This window comes from Neopelma chrysocephalum, unplaced genomic scaffold (genome assembly GCF_003984885.1).
Source record: "Neopelma chrysocephalum unplaced genomic scaffold, ASM398488v2 Primary Assembly neopelma1_96821, whole genome shotgun sequence".
NCBI lineage: Eukaryota > Metazoa > Chordata > Aves > Passeriformes > Pipridae > Neopelma > Neopelma chrysocephalum.
The window spans coordinates 659,488-679,800 of NW_020925465.1; the positions used below are offsets into that span (position 1 = coordinate 659,488).

At 38.8% G+C, this 20,313-nt stretch overlaps 1 protein-coding gene across 1 annotated transcript in view; it reads right to left on the reverse strand.

Annotated features, from left to right (window-relative positions):
- BDP1 (B double prime 1, subunit of RNA polymerase III transcription initiation factor IIIB) overlaps positions 1-20,313 on the reverse strand; it is a 47,789-nt gene that overhangs the window by 19,933 nt on the left and 7,543 nt on the right. The window contains exons 9-25 of the mRNA XM_027709686.1: positions 19,565-19,849; positions 19,064-19,238; positions 17,910-18,069; positions 15,625-15,701; positions 14,130-14,274; positions 13,896-13,975; positions 13,164-13,323; positions 12,671-12,753; positions 11,623-11,854; positions 10,402-10,589; positions 9,492-9,708; positions 8,818-9,005; positions 8,268-8,469; positions 6,772-6,887; positions 4,542-4,758; positions 3,842-4,026; positions 601-796 (exon numbers count right to left, since the gene is read on the reverse strand). Of these exons, the coding sequence (XP_027565487.1) occupies positions 601-796; positions 3,842-4,026; positions 4,542-4,758; positions 6,772-6,887; positions 8,268-8,469; positions 8,818-9,005; positions 9,492-9,708; positions 10,402-10,589; positions 11,623-11,854; positions 12,671-12,753; positions 13,164-13,323; positions 13,896-13,975; positions 14,130-14,274; positions 15,625-15,701; positions 17,910-18,069; positions 19,064-19,238; positions 19,565-19,849 (2,906 nt within the window). The remainder of the gene's footprint in view (positions 1-600; positions 797-3,841; positions 4,027-4,541; positions 4,759-6,771; positions 6,888-8,267; positions 8,470-8,817; positions 9,006-9,491; positions 9,709-10,401; positions 10,590-11,622; positions 11,855-12,670; positions 12,754-13,163; positions 13,324-13,895; positions 13,976-14,129; positions 14,275-15,624; positions 15,702-17,909; positions 18,070-19,063; positions 19,239-19,564; positions 19,850-20,313) is intronic.

A 20,313-nucleotide genomic window follows, 5' to 3' on the forward strand; every position in this document is an offset into this window, starting at 1 on the left:
TACAGACAAACATAGCAACCACAGTTCTGTCAACTATGGATACTTGCCCAAAATAATATGTTAACTGAAAAATTTTAGCCATCCATCTAGAAAATAGGGAACACTAGAAAAACTTGATTCAGGTATCGCAGCTTTAGACTGAAAAGGAACTAGCCTGGACTAAGTTAGGCCTGTTGAGCAAATTTAAGCAGAAGAAGGTCTGAACTTTGTTCACACTCATTTTAACGTAGAAGTATACTTTCACAAGTTTCAGGTAATATCTGATGTTAAGACAACTGCCCTTATTTCCATTGTTCAATGAATAAAAAACATTAAATTAATTATTAACAGTGTTAGCATGTATTTATTGTAATGCAGAATTACGACCACATAAAAAGTAGAACTTAAGAAAACACTGTATTTAAATATTTCCACAGTTTTTAGATTCTAAGTCCATTTAGAATCCACATAATTTCCATTAGTGAATTAAAAAAATATAAATCAAATGATTACATTAACCTTTCCCAGCAATATACTGGATTTCTGTACCATCTATGGTTCTGAGAACTTAGGCAAAAGAACTGAGGTATAATTGGCTCAAAACATGTGATGAACACTTACCATTGATACATCTGTTTTTAATAACAGCAAACATTCTTCTTCATTTCTGTTCTCAGTGTTGCCCTCTTCTTTGTTTTCACTTTCTTTGGGATAATCCCTTTTTCTAGTAAGTCCCATTATGTTTGACCTTGGGATCCTGTGGAGTTCCCTTGCTCTCTGTTCACTTTCTTCTCCAGAACTTAATTCATCATTGGACCTACAAAAATATGTTTCAACTTTTACTTCTGAGGAACTACAAAATACACTCTACAAGCTTGCTTACTATCCAAAATTTAGGACTTCCAGCTAGAAGTGAAATTGTTTTCTGAATATTTATTTGTTTAGTTGGTTAAATTTAAAAAAAACATAAAGGAGGAAAAAAAAAAACTGCAAAAAGGAGGTAATACCTCTGCAGCAGTGAACTTTTCTGATTGCTTTTGGGAAAAACTTTTTGAAGGAAAACAACATTAAGAAATACTCTACATTAAGGTAGAGTAGAAAATTGCAGCTATACCAACATAGGTTTCCAAAATTAAGCAGCCAGAGAAACATTAATATTCAGTAATTCCAGTGCTCAAGGCTCTACTGCTTTCAAACAGGATAATATTCTTACATCTTTTCAAGAACATTCAACTCAGTAAGATAGAAATCTTGGGCTTCTAAACTCATGACTTGGAAAGAGGCAAGAAGGAGAATCCAGGGAACTACAGTCTAGTCAGCCTCATCTCAGTCCCTGGGAAAGTGACAGAACAACTAACCCTGGAAACTACTTCCACGTACATGAAAAACAAGGTGACTTGGAGTAGTCAGCATGAATTCACAATGGGGAAGTCATGCTTAACCAACTTCATAACCTTTTACAATGAAATGACTGCCTTGATAAATGAAGGGAGAGCAGTAAAGAGTGTCTACCCTGACTTTAGCAAGGCTTCTAACAGTCTGTCTCCCCTAACTTCCTCTCGTAAGGGAGCTAATGAACCATGGACTGGATGAGCAGACAAGGAAGTGCACTAAAAACTGACTGAATTGTTGGATTCAGAGGTTTGTGATCAATGGTACAAAGGCCAGTTGGAGACCAGTAACTAGGAGTGTACCCTGTGGGTCAATACTGTGTCAAATCCTGTTCAACACCACCCTAAATCATCTGGAGGATGGGGTTGGGTGTAACCTCAGCAAATCTACAGCTGAGGCAGATCTGGAAGGAATTGCTGAGACACCGAAGAGTGTGCTGGCATCCAGAGGGACCTGGAGAAAGGGGCTGACAGGAACCTCAGGAAGTTCAACAAGGGGAGATGCAAAGTCCTTCCCCTGGGGAGGAACAACCCAAAGCAGCAGCACATGCTGCAAGCCAAGCAGGTGGAAAGCAGCTTTGCAGAGAAGAACCTGTGGGCCCTGGGGGTCTGATAAAACAGCTGGGCTGCATTAGGAGAAGCATTTCCTGGCATATTGACCAGTTCTGGGCTCCCTGGTAAGAGAGACATGGACATACTGAACACAGCCAGTCAAAGGGTCTTAAAGACGGCAAAGGGATTGAAGCATCTCTTGTAGGATGAAAGGCTGAAAGAGCAGGAATGGTTCAGCCTAGAAAGAAGGCTCAAGGGGATCTTCAATAGCTACATAAATACCTAAAGGGAGGACGTGAACACAACAGACCCAGGCTTCTTCTGGTGGTGCCCAGAACAAGAGACGAAAGAGACAATGGGCAAAAAATAGAAGACAAGGAGGTTCCTTCTGAGTATCAGAAAATACATTTCCACTGTGAGGGGTACTAAGCACTGGCACAGGCTGCCCAGAGAGACTGTGGAGTCTCCGTCCTTGGCAATATTGAAAAGCTGTGTGGACATAGGGCATTGGGCAACCAGCTCCAGGTGGCCCTGCTCGATCAAGAGAGTTGTACCAGAAGACCTCTAGCAGACCCTTTCAGCCTCAACCACTATGGGTCGAACTATGGGAGTCTGTGAAATTCCACCATCACAGAAGCCACGAAGACTGTATAGTAAAACCCTTGTCTTGTTAGCACAAAGACTCTGGGATATGATTTCAATGTAAGTTACAGAAGAGATTTTAAGCAGAGTTTCAGACACAGGTGAGAACCAGAAGCTAATTTTAGAAAAGAGCAAAAGTAAATTGATTTGAGATTGCTCTGTATTAGTTAAGATCAAACAAAAGGTACCTTATAGCACAACTCAGAACTGTTACATGTAAATGGCACTATCTATCTGCCTTGTATTGCACATACATAAAAAGCATCCCCTCCACCAAGAGAGTCGGGACACTGCACATCATTGCAGGAACTTCTAATTCAAGGAAAAACTGAAGAGACTCGGCATACATCTTAGACAGCAAGCTCATTTTATGTTTCTCTACTTACCACTTCTCAATTATAAGTGAGTGCAAAGGGCGCTGCTCAGTCTTTGGTCCACATTCATAGTGGACCCTAAGAATATTACTGAGAAATTCAGACAGCTAAACTATGATTACTTGCTTCTACTCTCATCTGCAAAGCACCTTCTAAAAAGGAAAACAGCCTTGAGTAAAATTCTGTTAAAATTCTTAAAATTACTTAAGGATGCCACCTAGTGACTTTCACACCACATAGTATATAACGACTAGTACAGTTCAGAGCCTATACTTCCAAAAGCAAGTGCTGTATGGAAACAACTGGACAAATGGACAAACTTTTTAAAGGACTGTTGTGGTTTAACCCCAGCCAGCAAGTAAGTACCATGCAGTCGGTCACTCCCCAGCTCTGGTGGGGAGGAGAACTGGAAAGCAAAAGTAAGCCTCATGGGATTAGATAAGAACACTTTAATAACTGAAACAAAATAAAATATAAAAATAATGAAAGATAGAGTCAGACAGAGGAATAAAACCAAGAGAAACAAGTGATACACAATTGCCCACTACTTGCTGCCCAGACCATGCCCGAGCAGCAATCAGCAGCCCCCTGGCCACCTCCCCCTAGTTTATATACTGAGCTTGATGTCCTATGGTATGGAATATTCCTTTGGCCAGTTCAGATCAGCTGTCCTGGCCTCCCCACTTCTTGTACACCTGCTCACTGGCAGAGCATTGGGAAGCTGAAAAGTCCTTGACTCAGGGTAGACACTGCTCAGCAACAACTAAAACATCAGTGTGTTATCAACATCGTTCTCATACTAAATCCAAACACAGCACTGCACTAGCTACTAAGGGAAAATGAGCTCTATCCCAGCTGAAACCAGGACAAGAGCTTTTATACTTTGCCAAAAGGGAACTTTACCTTTCTGTGGCACTCAGAATGCTTCCTATAGCATCTGTAGATGGACACTCTTCTTGCCCTCCCTTGTTGTGGCAGTTTGGTGGCTTTTTAGAAGAACAGAGCATTTCTGACTTCATACGTCTTGAATTTATGTCTAGATTGTCATTCTTGGCCAAATCTCCCACAAACAATACCTCCATGTCATCCTTAGATTTGAGAAAACAACAACAACAATATTAGCACAAAATATATCACCTGTAAAATAAACATTGCAAATTATGATTGAGTTGTTAACCTTAGACAAAACTTTGCTTAAAAGCTTTCAAGTAGTTTATGGCACCATCACTGTTGCTTTTTCTTCTAGTAAAGGTATTTAACTAATAAAAATAGATACTATGACCAGTGTAGTCTTTCATGAGCAGCCATCAAGGAGCTCAGAAGAAACCCAGCAACAGAAATATGGCATGTAGGTACCTATTCAGGTATCAAGAATATGACTGAAATGTCAAAGTCTAAGTGAAGTCTTTAGATATCTTATCTATGAGTCACTGGCAGGATTTTGGAACACCTCATATTAGGGTGTAAATATTGAATAAGAATTCTCACTAGTCAAAAATTAATGGCTGCATTTACAACAACTTATTTAGATGTCAAAAAAACCAGCTTGTGTGGAGCCAAGCACCAGAAAGTAAAGCCAGAAATGCATGAATAGAATTCTCACTGTTGAGAGAGGTTTTTCTGATTCTTCTGCCCTGGACAGTTTTTCTCCTTCATTCATTTCTTCCTCATCTGGAGAAGCAAGTTTTTGTGCTACTGGAGGTTCTTTTTTGCTATATGCTTCTTCTAGGTTCGGTCCAGTTCTTAGAGCTTCAAGTCTTGTGAGTTGTCCTGGTTTCTGAGCACCCAGCTTGCCTTCTTGGGAGGTGGATTTTTCAGCACTGGTGAATTTAAAGCAAAGAAACAAAACAAAACCAAAACAGAAAAAAAACACACACAAAAATTAAGTCACTTGACTTTGGCTGGGAGGGTGTAGTGGTTTGAGCCAGGTTTTCCCCCTGAAACTCAGAAAGTGGTAACCCCCAGGGGGTGGTGACCCTTGGGGTTTGACCCAATCAGTGCTCCTGCAAAATATAAACATATCTCTGGAGACCAGAAAAGAAGCAGTAGTACTTGTTTTGTTAGAAGAGGTGGCCATGTTGTGGTGAGGCCACGAGGAGCCAGGGCGAGAGCCCTGGGGGCTCTGCCCACCCCCCAGCCCCAGCTGGGGGGCTATGGGGACTTGGAATGGTGTTGAACTGAACTAAGTGCCTGTGGCTGAGAAGTTGGAGGAGTTTTCTCCACTGCGAGTGGGCAGACGGAGCAGCAGGGACAGCAGTGTCCGAGAGCAGTGGCAAAGAGCCAGCAGATAAGAAGAAGCAGCAGAAGCTGGTACGCTGCATGGCAGACACAGAGTTGTCTGAGGAGAAGGAAAAGCAGCAGCAGGAAGAGAACCGAGCCAGCAGCAGGGACAGAGTTTCGGGGGGTAAGAACTAAATAACTAAAACCCCCAAACTCACTGGAGACTCCTCTGAGAGAGAGGAGGATGATTGGACTCATTTGAAAGAGTCTTGGGGTGCAGTATGCACTACAGAGAGGAGCTAAGAAGCTCCGGCCTCCTGAGAGATAAGCCAGGACGGCCAAAGGAATGTGTGTGTGTGGGGTGACCTAGGCCCCCCTGCTCCAGCTTCAGAGAAGCTGGCAGCCATCTTGGTGCAGAGCACAGAAGCTCTGTGAAGAGGCTTGACTCCCCTGAGGATACCAGACCGTCACGAAGAACCCGGTGCTTCGTGATATGACCGTGGTGGAGCGACCCTGTCTGGGGTAAAGCAGTCCACGGAAAGCCCCCTTGTTTGGAGACAAGGGGCCGAGAGAGAGGCTTGGAGGCCTCTCTCGTGTGTGCTGGCAGAGAGCCAGCAACTGCTTCTGCTGATGGAAGAGAAGAAGAGACACAGAGAGCCTGCTGCCTAGAGAGACCTGCTGCTGAGAGACTGGAAGGGGTCTTTTTCTTCTTCTTCTCTCCTGGACTTTTATTTGGAGGGAGAAGAGATTTGGCCCACTGTAAATATTGTCATGGTAGAGATAGAAATAGAGTTAAGATAATATGTAATGTATTATAGTATAAGTATTTATTTATTTGTACAGTCCTGTAATATATTCCTTTCCCCCCATATTGAGTCTTGTGTTTTTTTGTCTGGAAAACCCATCTCACATGGGGTTGAGATGTGGGAGGGGGGCTAGGAATCAAGAATTGGATTTTGGGCCTTTTCAAACCATGACAGAGGGGAAAAAAGCACTTCTGCACTTATTAAATTTTGAATCAACACTTATACAAGAGGGTTAGAGACTGTTGGACTGCTTTGTTTAAAATCAATAAAATTGTATTTTCAAATGTATATTTCTCACTTATGGTTAAGTTGGAGAAGGAATAACAGAATTTCTTTCTCAAGGCATTTTTAACATTAAGAAATAAGTTGTGTTGCTAACTGTACCAACATCAAAGTATCTGCAGTCTAAGACACACTTCAGATCTTACTTTAACAAGAGCAGTAGTAAAATAGAAGAGCACACTGGGATGAGTGAAAGACAAGTCTCTGACATTTTGCAAAATTTGTATGTGTTACATGTATGATTGCTACTTATGCAAATACAAATTCAATAATAAAAATGCTTGGTCAAGAAGAGCTATGAGGTCTTACAGATCAAGTATGTACCAGATAAACAAAGACAAGTAGTTCAGCTCAAAAAAAAATGTACTCTGAAAACATTGAAAGAAGCTGTCTATAGGCATTGAAAATTAAACTTTGGGGAAAGACAAAAAAACAAGGAACAAAAGAACTGACGTTTGCAAAGGTGTCTCATTATGCACCAGACAAAAGCCTTTCAAATGTAATTTTGCTAAACTCAAACCTCACCTGCTTTGTTCACATAAAATGTTTCCAGAAATAGAGGGTGCCTGAGGCACCTCTTGCTCTTCCTGTTCCTCTCTGCTCAATACATCTGCTTGACACAATACAGCTTCATTTTCACCCTTTGATTTACAGTAAAAGAAGCATGAAGAGAAATAGGAACAAGTAAGCTTCTAAAACAGACATATATTTTATATACAAAAATATAAACTGCACTATTTTCCCAATTAGAATAAAGATAAGAATCATGCTATCATAATTCAATTTATAGGCAAGAAATAACAGAAGGTTTGTAGTTCTGGGCTTCCCAGAGTTAAGCTCTTAAATACAATATGCACCCAAGCATTAAGGGTAACACTTGTCCTTTCAGCATTCAGTCAACTCTCTATTACATAAAGCACTGTGGAAACAAAATACTTCAGCAAATGTAAAACCTTTGAAAACTGGACACTGCAGCACAGACACACCCGAGCCACAACAACATAAGCTCAGATCCAGAAAGCCTTACTAAGCTTTTCTTCTGTATTTGCCACACTGGCTCCACAAAGAAGCCAGTGAAATGTATCCTTCACCCCTCCAGGTCTGTAACAGCTTTATTTGTAAAGAGGAGCATCAGACCTGCTCTGTTTCTACAGACTTGCCCAGCACAGAGCAGATGCACTTACATGGTTCACAGGTTAGAACAGCCAAAGCTGAACCACAAGGAACTATCTCAGTGAGGGGTGTGGCACTGAGAAGGAGAAGACAGAAGTAGCACACCTGTGCTCCTGTGCACCACACAAGTACTCCACACAGGTTCAAAAACAAAACCAGCTATAACCACTCCAAAAATTGAGTCACTCTAACAAAGCTTAGCTGTGTTTGAAATGTGAGGCAAGTCTACGCAGATATGCCTATATCCATGACATGATTCACGTGCAATCCACAAAATGGTTACAGAGAACTCATCGTACAATAATGGTTTTTGAGGATTTCAACCCCCCAGTAAAATGTCTGTGGGGATACACAGTGTAGGTGAATGACTCAATCTACTTGTGTAAAGGAGTATCAGGCAATGGTGAAGCCAGTCAAAACTTATCAAATTGATAAAACCTCTTTTTTTCATAAAAATAACTATGCTTTGCCATCACTTGATATACTATACTAAATTCCTAAATACAGACTTGATTCATCCAAACAGGAAATATAAAATGAGCAAAAAAAGCTAATTGTTATGCATTTTTGTTGTAGAATTTATATTAAGCACGCATAAACCTTTACACTATCACGTAATCCAAACAAAATCAGATCCTCATGTTACAGAAAAAAATAATAGTTAAACTTGTAGACTTCACTGCTTTACTACATGCAATACCTCAACTTGCCAGGGTTTGGGAATTTTTTTCAACTAGTATATTGTCTCAGGTTCAGGGAGCACAACTTAAATGTTCTAAATTAATTCATAAAGCAGAACATGCAACTTTGAATCAACTTCGAAGGCAAAAGCGCTTATTAAGACTTACAATGGCAGTATTGGCAAACTCATCTTTTTGCAATACTAAGTGCTTTTCTTCAAGCTTTTTCTTCTTTTCATTTTCTGCTACTTGTAACTCCTTCTTTCCAACAGCTCTTACCATGTTTGGCTTGTACCTCTGGAAACTGCTCCGCACCAACTGGATGCGTGGAGGAGGTTTTTGTTTACTTTCTTCTTCAGTGCTATTTTTGCTGTCAATGCAAAGTTGGATGGGGAAAAAAAAAAGGAAACTTAATACAAAAGCATGTTACAGAAACAAATGCAGGTTCACTATTTTTACATATAAAAAACACTGAGTTTTTAAAAGAGTCCCATCAGACCCCATAGATTTTTAAGGATCTAGATGAAGTGGCAGATCCCGCACAATTTCAGGATCGATTAGTTGTTGTTACTGGAATTATCACTAGTGTCAAAGCTGTACTCAAACTTTGCGCAGTATTTTTATTAGATTATCTTTGCCACTCAGGAGTCCATTGGCAATTTCCTTTTAAAATACTTTCATTGTTACTGTCAGGAATCAAAAGTAGCTAAGGCCTTACCCTGCATTAGTAGTTAAAATGTCATCTTGGTTAATATCAGGTAGACACAACTCAAGTTCATCATCTTCTGATCTTGAAGATGTTTTTGGGGATTTACAACTTGGCCTCTCAGAAACCTCCTGAAGGTGAAGTGACACCTCCTTTCCCAAGGGTTCTACTGGTTTTAGGACTTCATATTTTCCTGTTTTCTGAAAAATGTAAACACAAGAACCAGAACAAGTCATGATAATAAACCCAACACAGACATTATGATGTCTATGAAGTTTAGTACTAATCACACTCTAAAGTGTTTCCTGCAAAATTCCTCTGTAACTGCTCACTAACCATTTCCTAATCTTTCCAGGACAAATACACATTTTTTATATTAAACTTAAATAGCTTTAAATCCAGATTCCTTCTTTGCCATCTTGTATTAATACTTTTCTTTCTTCACTGTCAACTCTACAAAGCCACCTTGGGTCAGAAAGACATTTGGACACATAAGAAGAGATACAGCCATCTTTTGCTCTTCACATACAACCAAGTGAAAAGCACAAAAGTTTTAATGTACAAAATTTTAGCTTTTGAAAAAATTGTTTCAAAATTTATTAACTTTGTATTTTTTTAAATCATCAGTATTTCACTTCACAAACCCAAAGGCTCAAATATAACGTAACAAAAAAAAAAAGCCTCACATCTGTGTCAGGAAGGATACTACATTCACTGTCACACTTTGTCAAACTTTCTTCCTTGTTGATATCTTTTTGTAATACACCTTTATTATTTATATCCAGCACTTCTTTTCTATTAGTTGTCATTCTTAAATTTGGCTTTGGTCTCTGGAATCGACTCCTAAGTAGCCGAGCTGATGATACAACACTTTTCTCCTCTTCCTTCTGAGGATGAGATTCCCTACAAAAACAAACAGAAGAGCAATCAAAGGCATGGGACAACATGCCATACTTGTATGTAGCTCTCAGAGCAATAACAAAGTTACTGACATGAAAAAAGGTCCAATAAAAACACAGCAATCACCACCAAAAGCTTGTGTATCTGATAAATAGGTGAGCAAAGATAAGTTAGGAAAAGATGCCGTTTCAGAACAACTGCAACTTTCAGTTGAGACCTGGAAGACAGGTTGAGACATTTCAAGGGGATATATATATTTTACAAATGCCTTTGTCTAATCATGTTTAAAGTTACTGAGCAGACTTAGAGAACACTTGTGGTTGCCTTTTTTTTTTTTTAAGGGACACTTTAAGAGGAAACCAAACCCCGTACTCAAGGATTTATATAAGCACATTTGGATGCACTGCTGAGACCAACATGGAGAAGACAACCACAGGAACTAAGCATCATGAAAACGTATTTATTTGGAAATTAGGCCCATAGTCTAAAAGACGAAATTAACATCGAACAGCATATAAACGTAGTGCTTTCAAGCCCTTGGAGTTTTGTTTGTTGAAGTCTAATATTGTCTTGATTAAACTTCTCATTATAGATATAAAACCTGTTTGTAATGCTGGAGTTGATAAAACTGTAGAACACCTAGAGATATTGATGGCTTTGACCCATCCCTTCTCTCCATTTAAAAAAAAAACTTACCCTGTATTGAAATCTGAAACCTGTTTCAAGGCATCTGACAATCCCTTTTCACTTTCATAGCTTTCTGCTTCTGAGGACTTTTCTTGGAAACACTGCCTTGTAGATTTTGAGTTCATCTCAGAATCTGTAGAAACATCCCCTTCTAACATCACAGTGCATGGCTGAGTGTCTTCAAGAACTGTCAAATCCTAAAAGGAATAAAAGTTTCATTCTATTAAGATGAAATATTTGCCTAACCACTCTTTTGGAAAAGGAGGGGGAAAATGAGAAAGTTTTAGGATTTCTTACAGAAACACTAAGATGTATTGTTCTTGTTGTCATTCAACTAGTATCAGAACATACTGTAAAAGTAAAAAGTAATTTTTCTTTATATTTTCTGTCTGAAGTGGTTGATCTTCCAAGAGACCTTTTTCTTTGCACTTCTTTTTTCAGATCCAGTATCACAAATACAACAAAGTGAGACATAATCCATTTATCCATGAGTGCTGGTTTGCCTGGGGTAGAGTCGACTTTGTATGGGGCTGTGTTTTGGATTTGTGCTGAAAACAGTGCTGATAGTATAGAGAAGTTTTTGTTATTGCTGAGCAGGGCTTACAGAGAGCCAAGACCTTTTCTGCTTTTCATACTGCCAGGCTGGTGAGGGGATTGGGGGTGCATGGAAGGCTGGGAGGAGACACAGCTGGGACAACTGACTTGGACTGATCAAAGGCATATTCCAGATCATATGACATCATGCTCAGCATATAAAGTGGTGGGAATGGCATTTGTCTTCCCAAGTAACCGTTACACATAACAGAGCCCAGCTTTCCTGGGAATGGCTGAACACCTGCCTGCCCACAGAAAGCAGTGAAAGAATTTCTGGTGATGCTTTGCTTGCGTGTGTGGCTTTTGCTTTTCTTATTAAACTGTCTTTATCTCAGCTTTAACCCCTTCTCTAGCTTTAACCTCTCCAATTCTCTCCATGATCTGCTGGTGGGGGAGCGAGCGAGCAAGCTGGTACTTGGTTCCTGACTGGCGTTAAACCCAACACCATAGAAAACAGAACCCAGGTGCAAGCATGTGAAAATTTTATGACAATTTAGTTTATGCTGAAAGAATAAACAAAGTATGCAACGGCTGTCCTTACAAATTATGTGGCATGTACCTAGATCTCTGTTACCAAAGTCTTCTACTAATGACCCAGCAAAACAGCGTGCCTAAGCAACTGCTCAAGAAACTTACACTTTTGAGGCAGGGATCATTGTTTTCATCTCTGTGGTGCATTATATCTTTTTCTACTTCTCCACCTTTAATTGTCTTCTCTTCAGGATCTTTTTCATCTATCAGTTCTTTTTGCCTTGCAACAGTTCTTCCTAGATTTGGTTTTGGTCTCTGTACTCTGCCTCTCCTTAGAGGGGCAGGATTCAGCAAACTCCGTTTGCTGTCTTCTTGTAAACCTACTGTTTCATTAGACCTGGAAAAACACATAAGATCCATGAATTACATATCATGTCTGAAAGTGGGAGGAGAATTAGAGAAGTGGGGTTTTTTTCCTTCTTTTTTAGAAACAGTTATTAACATATGCAGATCTAGAATGTATTACTAGCTTCTTGAACTAATTATCAAACCTAGTTTATCTCCCTCCATCCTCTTCAACGATCTCCCTTTAGAAACAAAAATTTGAGTGTTTGGTTTTTTTGTTGCTGTTGTTGCTTTAGGTTGTTCTGGGGTTTTTTTGTTTTGGTTTTTTTGGGATGAAGGGGCAGTTGGCTTTTTTTTAAATTTTACTTCTTACAATCTCTTCTGTAAAATGTATTCCTCCTTTTACACTACAGCTGCCAGTTCTCCACTGCAAAAAAAATACAACACTTAATAAATATGTGCATTAAATTACCCACATGTTGGATTTTTTTCTCATCCAACCTGACACCTAACACTTAACTGCACTTTGAGAACAAACACTTACTCCCATTGTTTGAATACTTAACCACTGACACAGATGCATTTCAGTATTAAAGCCAGTAGTGAAGGCTTGTTTTAGTTTTCAAGGGACTAAGTTTTTTTTGCATTTACCATGACTGACTTCTCGTTTAAAAGCGCCACTTTAAAAACAAAAATGCTTAATCTATGTTTCATGCATGAATAAAGATTCCTATTCTTCCCTCAATTTCTGTCTCATTGCAGAAGTTTTTGAAGAAACTTCTATAATTACCAACCTATGAAATATTACCAGAAGGGATGGCAAGTTGCTGGAGAGCAGCACACACCTCCTCATTTTTCTCATACTTACTGAGACACTGTCGCCAGGACTTGGTCATCTTTTTCTGCAGCTTCTTCACTGGTAACATCAGACCTATTACTTTGGTCAGTACTCTGAACAGAAACAGAACATCATGATGTTAACTCTCTTACATTTATAAATTGCAGCATTACCTGACTAAGTAACTGTACATAACAAGAGACAAAACAAATCGCTTGTGACAGACATATGCATTCATTATAGGGTACATTTCATAGTCAGAGAGGTGCAGTAAAAACCAGATCGAACAACTAAAGCTATATTTGCTATAGGACATGAAAGATTATTGGTATCTTCTGTTTGCATAACAAGCTTTCAGCATAGCAGAGGTTTCTAAGCAATATCACACTGTGAAGTGGCTAATTCCTGGTCATACTCTGAGGCAGAAAAAGAAAAGAAAAACCCGAGAAAGATAATATTACTGTTGCATCCAGCAGCTTTTTAGCTAACACATTATCTCCAGTTACGTTATTCTGTTAAATACCTTTTCAGTTTCCCCCTGAAGTTGTAGATGGGACATTTTATCATTTCCTGCATCTTTTTCAGGCTCTTCTTTCCTTCCAGATGATCTTGTAATATTAGGTTTAAATCTCTGTCGACATCCTCTAAGTACTGTCTTTACAATTGCAGTTTTTTCAGGTTCTCTGCAAAGAGGATCCAGAACAGTGACATTTACTACAAAATATTCAAGCCTGTGTAATATTCAGTGACTTGCACAGCTTTTTTTACTGGAATCTGATTGTCTTCGGAATGATTTGCCCAGATTTAGGCAAGTTTCTTCACATGAGAAACAAACCTTGTTTAGTCTTACAGAGTGTGGAAACTCAATTTATATACCTATTAAAAAGAGATTAATTTTTCACACAGCATAGGACCTTACCTAGACTGCATACTTATATCTGCTTCTGTAAGTATCAGAAGCAGAGCCTTTAGCTGACAACAGAGAAAACCATAGTTATCAATTCCCACAATTTCCCCTTTCAAATTCCAAGCACAGTTGGTACTTCATAAAGTAATGCTTTCCTCAACTTTCCAGAAAAGAAGTACATACCACAGTGCCACCTGATATCATCCAAGACAATGCTAAAGTCAATTTTAAGATTTATATTAAAACTTCACCACTATTGTTGTCTTTTCATAAGAGCATTGTATAGAATAAATTAACAATTATATTTAGTTAATTCCAGGAGACTGGAGAAGTGATCTCAATACTTACTCAGATTCATTATCCAAATCTCTGTTGTCCACTTCTGTGGCTTCATTTCTGTTTCTTCTTCTACTGTCCTCCTCAGAGCACTGGAATTGAAATATTACCCTTTGAGAAGTATGCAGATACCTCAGCAGCATTTCTCAAAATACTACTTATAAGACTGTAGCTGGTCCACAGTATCTGCCTTGATGAAAACAGCATCAAGAACATAACATATTAAGTAACACAGCTCCCTCTGACCTTTTCATCTGTATTCTCAGGGTTTGGAGAGGAAGTTTCGGACTCCATTTTGTCTTGTGCTGCTGTCTCCCTCCTTCCAGATGATCTCATCAAATTGGGTTTAGGTCTTTGCAAGCGCCTTCTGTCTGCTGACTTTTCAGTTTTCCTTAAGACATAAAAAGAGGTGGTATAGATGCTTACCAAATATACACTTGAAGTCTTATATGGTCCAAGATGCACTTCAAGAGCATCACAGACTGCATGACTCAATACACTGCATGCAGCAAGAGAATAAACAGAAAAAAAAATTTCATCTTTCTGATATTAGAAGACATGCTACAACTTTATTGAAAGAGCATCAAATAAACCTTAACAACTTTGATGGCTTTCAGTGGAATCTACTTAAAAATACCTGAAGGAAGCATTTCATGCCATTAAATAACTTGGAATACCTTTTCTCCTAGGGATTCACAATTCATGTCAGTGTGAACAGGCTTACTGGATTTAATAGAAACAACAGAAATCTGCTCTATATACAAAATTTTCTATCTGCCTCTCCTGTCCCTCCAAGCCATGGAACAGTGAACTGCTGTTTTCAAACACCTTGTCCTGCTGCCAACATCCACACGTTACTGAAGAATGGGGTACATACATCACTCTCTGTGTCCTTAACCATTGCAGTGGTGTGTCCAGGGATTCACACAGTGACAAAGCCTTACATCTTATCAACTATCTTCAGATTGGGAACTACCACCTTTTCTTATATTCTTCCTAGGGCAGGACAAATAAAGCTTTGATAGTCTTTATCAGAAGAGCTCTTCCAAATGGGAAAGACAGAAGCATGAAAACCAATTTATCATTAACTAGTAGCCCATCCCTAAATCACTTTTAAAAATTATATAATGGAATAAGAAATCGATGATCACACAAAAAGGAAAACTTAAGGCACAGATTTCTTTAAACACCACTACTCAGTGTAAGAAATAGTCACAAAGATTAACTTCATAAAGGAGTGGAAGTAAGACAGAGACATCTTGGAGTATCTTCTTCAACTCTTGAACTGAGATCCAAAGAGCAAGTGTCCAAATAGGAAGGAAGGAATACACCATAAACATAATGCATATAGTTAATAAGCTTTGATGGACAATTATGAATGTCAAAGAATTCAGTGGGGCCCTTTCATTAAAAAAACAAAATCAACTTTCACAAGCAAGCTTCACCCACAAAGTAGCAGAAATTCAGCTCTTGTTCTTGCTGACTTCAGATAGGTTAGATTTCTTTTTCTAACTTAGTTAAGTCTTCCTCCCTGTTCCCATCCAACATTTAAGTTTTAGTTCAATGAATTGCTCCTCAGCGATCAAAATTTCTATCAAAAAACTTCATCAAATATGGAAAACAAGTTATCATGATTTCTGTTCTAGTTCACCTTGCTATGGTCAAGCAGAATTATATCCATATATTGAGTAGACACAGATTTATTTCAAGTACCACTGCAAGGTAAGATAATTCTACTTACATGATTTCAGACTGAGAACCACCTTCTGATGCACTTTGCTTTTCATCTGGTCTATGTGAGTGATGTATGTCTTTGTTCTGAGTAAGAAAAAAAATGTTGTAGAAAAGAAACAATAAACATAGAACTTTTACTGTAAAGAAGAGCAGAAACAAGATTCCTACAATGGTTGAGGTTGAAAGGGTCTGCTAGAGGTCTTCTGGTACAACTCTCTTGATCGAGCAGGGCCACCTGGAGCTGGTTGCCCAAAGCCCTGTATCCACACAGCTTTTCAATATTGCCAAGGATGGAAACTGCACAGTCTCTCTGGGCAGCCTGTGCCAGTGCTTAGTACCCCTCACAGTGGAAATGTATTTTCTGATACTCAGAAGGAATCTCCTTGTCTTCTATTTTTTGCCCATTGTCTCTTTTGTCTCTTGTTCTGGGCACCACCAGTAAAAGCCTGGGTCTGTTGTGTTCACATCCTCCCTTTAGGTTTTTATGTAGCTATTGAAGATCCCCCTGAGCCTTCTTTCTAGGCTGAACCATTCCTGCTCTTTCAGCCTTTCATCCTATAAGAGATGCTTCAATCCCTTTGCCGTCTTTAAGACCCTTTGACTGGCTGTGTTCAGTATGTCCACGTCTCTCCTACCAGGGAGCCCAGAACTGGTCAATATGCCAGGAAATGCTTCTCCTAATGCAGCCCAGCTGTTTTATCAGACCCCCAGGACCCCCAGGTTCTTCTCTGCAAAGCTGCTTTCCACCTGCTTGGCTTGCAGCATGTGCTGCTGCTTTGGGTTGTTCCTCCCCAGGGGAAGGACTTTGCATCTCCCCTTGTCGAACTTCCTGAGGTTCCTGTCAGCCCCTTTCTCCAGGTCCCTCTGGATGCCAGCACACTCTTCAGTGTCTCAGCAATTCCTTCCAGATCTGCCTCAGCTGTAGACTTGCTGAGGTTACACCCAACCCCATCCTCCAGATGATTTAGGGTGGTGTTGAACAGGATTTGACACAGTATTGACCCACAGGGTACACTCCTAGTTACTGGTCTCCAACTGGCCTTTGTACCATTGATCACAAACCTCTGAACCCAACAATTCAGTCAGTTTTTAGTGCACTTCCTTGTCTGCTCATCCAGTCCATGGTTCATCAGCTCCCTTACGAGAGGTTGTTAGGGGAGACAGTGTTAGACAGTGTTAGAAGCCTTACTGAAGTCAGGGTAGACACTCTTTATCGCTCTCCCTTTCTTTTGTATTTTCTAAGATGAAGAATGATCTTATGGGGAAAGTTTGTGGTGAGATATTAGGAAATTCTACGTGTTAGTGTTTCCCTAATGCAACAGGCGAATTATTTGTTCTTTAGCCTTTTAGATATGACATTCCAAAAATTACAATGAAGCCGAGATAGAAGAATTATCAGGGGAATGGAACTTCCTCTGTATGAGGAGAAATGTAAGATTAAAACTTTTCACCTTGAAAACAATATTTTTAGAGAGAGGGAGACATGGCATTATAAACAAGAATAGCTTGAAGGTGATGAACAAGAATATGATAAAGATGAACAGGAACTTAACAATGGAAGTATTGCACATATTAAACTCCATGCAGTATGCTTAAAACTATCCAAAGAATAACCTTTTTTAATTAAGTAAATAATTATCTCAGCTGTGGTATGCAATTCATCACAGAAGTATTGGTAGATGCAAAAAAGCAGCTAGATAAAGTCATGAGTACGTGGGGCATCAAGGGCTTCAAAATAAACCAGAATCTCAGAAGTTTCTAAACTGCTGGACCTGATTAGAACATACCTGAAGAAAGATCATTCAATCTTAGTCGAGTTTCCTGTATCATTCCTGGAGCACCCCATGGTAGCCAGTACAGTGGACAAGAGTTCACAGAGGTTTCCACTCTGAGACAGCACAAACAACCTAATGCTCTCCCCACTCAAATAAGTTTCCAACATTGTACTAGTAAGCATATGCCAGCAAAATCCTGCTCCAGGGTTTAAGTGTTCATTTTGCAATGCTTCACTTTTGGATAATTAAACTGTTCTGCTGTTTTACTTGTCTGTGACACAGGTCAAGCATGCACAGTATACTCTCTGAATAAATTCAGGTTAACAGACAATCCATTAAACTCAGCCAAACTGATACTATTAAAATTTTGGTGATGTTCTTAGACCTGTTGACTTTTGTCCACCCAGTGGTGCAATCATCACAAAACCAACCAAAAATGGCTTTGATTTAATTTACAAACCACTTCTAATGATAATGGACAAGGTCTTGAGAAGAACTACATAAAAAATAAAAATACCTTTGTTTCTCTAGTTTCTTCAGACTGCCTTTCTTGGCTTCTAATCTTTGAAACTGGTAACTCTGAAATCTGACTTTCCTGTGATGTATCGTCTGTAATATCCCCGGTTCTTGGTTTAGCTGATTCTGTTTCTAATATAATATTATTGACATCTTCAAAGCTGAAATAAATAAAAGCATACAGGAACATTAGTGTATTTTTAGAAAAAAAGCTATTAGTGTTTACAGATAGATCAAGTCGCACAGAAAAACAATGCAATTTCCACATAAGTATCCATGTTTCAGAGAATCTTACAAGTTTTAGTAATATTTGCAGAATAAGATCTTTAAAACAACTTTTGTACTTTTGCACTGCTATTATAAGATGATGTTGAAATCTGATCTGATTATTCTAGACTAAATTGTTTTTAAAAAACAAACTTTAAAAAGAACAGTGTATGCAGAAGCTTCTTTCCTCTCATCCTTTAGGACCATCTATGCTGAATTCAAAGGCAAATAGCTGTTCCTTCATATGTTTCTAATGAGGTATTAAAGGACATTGTTATTCTATACAGATTCTCAGAAACTTTAATCACAATACAGTTAAATACAACTAACATACAAGACCCTCAAGTTGCACTCACAGTTTCATAATGAATTTTTACATTTACCATTTCCACATATATCAAGTCTAATAAACATTCACTTCCTTATAAGTAAAAGTATGGCCAAAATTGAACAAAACAAAAGCTAGCCTCCCACCCAGATTCTGCAAAAATAAAGTCTAAGCAACATTCCTTTTCCACAAGAACCATTTTATTAAAAACAGACAAATTTTTCAAGCATATAGCAACACTACTTAGCAACATTATCAAGTAATGCTTGAAGAGAAATATTAGGAGTTAGGATAAACCAATGCTTTTCCTAAACACTCAAAAAGAATGCAATCAGTTTTGTAAGTGACTTTAGTATTAATGTACATCAATTTTGCAAGCACAGCCCATCAGGGCAGAGAATATTTTGAGTGTGTAAATCATAAACAGCTTACTAAAACCCGGGACAGTTCTCGGAAACCAAAAACCTGCACATTCTGTGGCAGTTAACATGAATAAATAAAACCAAAATTAAAACTTTTAAGTCTTTTATTTTGCCTAAGCTTTCCATTATAAACATTACCTGCATAAATCAACACCACCTTCTCTCTCCATTTGGTCGGTCACTGGTAAACAGGACTCTGATCTCTCTTCCTCCGTAACAGCAGTTTCATCTTGTTTTCCTTCAATAGCACAATCCAGTTCTTCTCTACAGGTAGTATGACTATCATTGCTTGTATCATGTACCACTTTTTTCCCTGAGAATTAATAAGAATTAAATCAATCTGGACATTCTGGGAAATGTCTTTGAATTCCAATTCTCAAATCCTAGCTGCAGTGAAGAAGAGTTAATTTAATACCGAAAATCCCGGTAGAAAAAGACCAAGTGTTAAGATTTAAGATAACCGTTCTCAGCTAAAATAGTGTTTAGATTTAGCAAGAAAGCTGATCTTGAAAGGCATTGTTCCACAACCTCCGAAGGCAGATCAGCAATAGAAATTAAAGACCAAATTCTCATTTTTTAAGTTCACAATGTCTTTATATAAAATTTATATCTGAACGTTTGAGCATTTTTGCCTCTTACTTTTATTTGAGGATTTCCCTTCTTCAGCAATTTTTGAAGGGACAGACATTTCTTCTGGAATATTCTCCACCTCCTCTTCAAGATCATCTTTTCTCTTCCTCTTTCTCTTCTTTTTTGCTAATGCTTCTAATGCAACCTGTTCTTCTGCCTCTTCAGAAATGCCCAAAGATTCCTCATTTTCTTTCTCAGCCGTCACACCATCTGCTTCTGTTTCTTCATCAGAAATTCTGGCTTCCTGAAATTCATCTTGATCATTAGCAGCTTCTGTGCTGGCAGCTTTTGCTACTGAGACATTATGGTTCCTGGTTAATAGACTGGTGGAGTAATACACAGCCATAAACAGCACAGGCATTTTTACTAGCAACATCTTGTGTATTCATACATCACTGCCAATATACTGCCAGACATATGAGCAGGACCACGAGAAGGCAGTCACTGACTTAACAGAAAAGCTTCAGCACAGATTAACATCAACATTAAATGCAAAACACATTCTGTACACAGGACACTTCACAAGGGGAAGGTCAATATGGGATGTAAAGCAAATTTAGTAAACGTTATCGTTCCTATGCTTTTTAGCAGGTTACACAGTCACATTTGGATTCAGGGAAAACAGACATTGCTATTCCAGAAAGAATTACAGTATATCTGCAGAAAGAGGTGATGATGGTTGCAGAATATATGCCATGAAAAGGTAATTTTTTACCATGAAACGTTTTGCAGTTGATCGTGCTTCCTTACATAAGAAA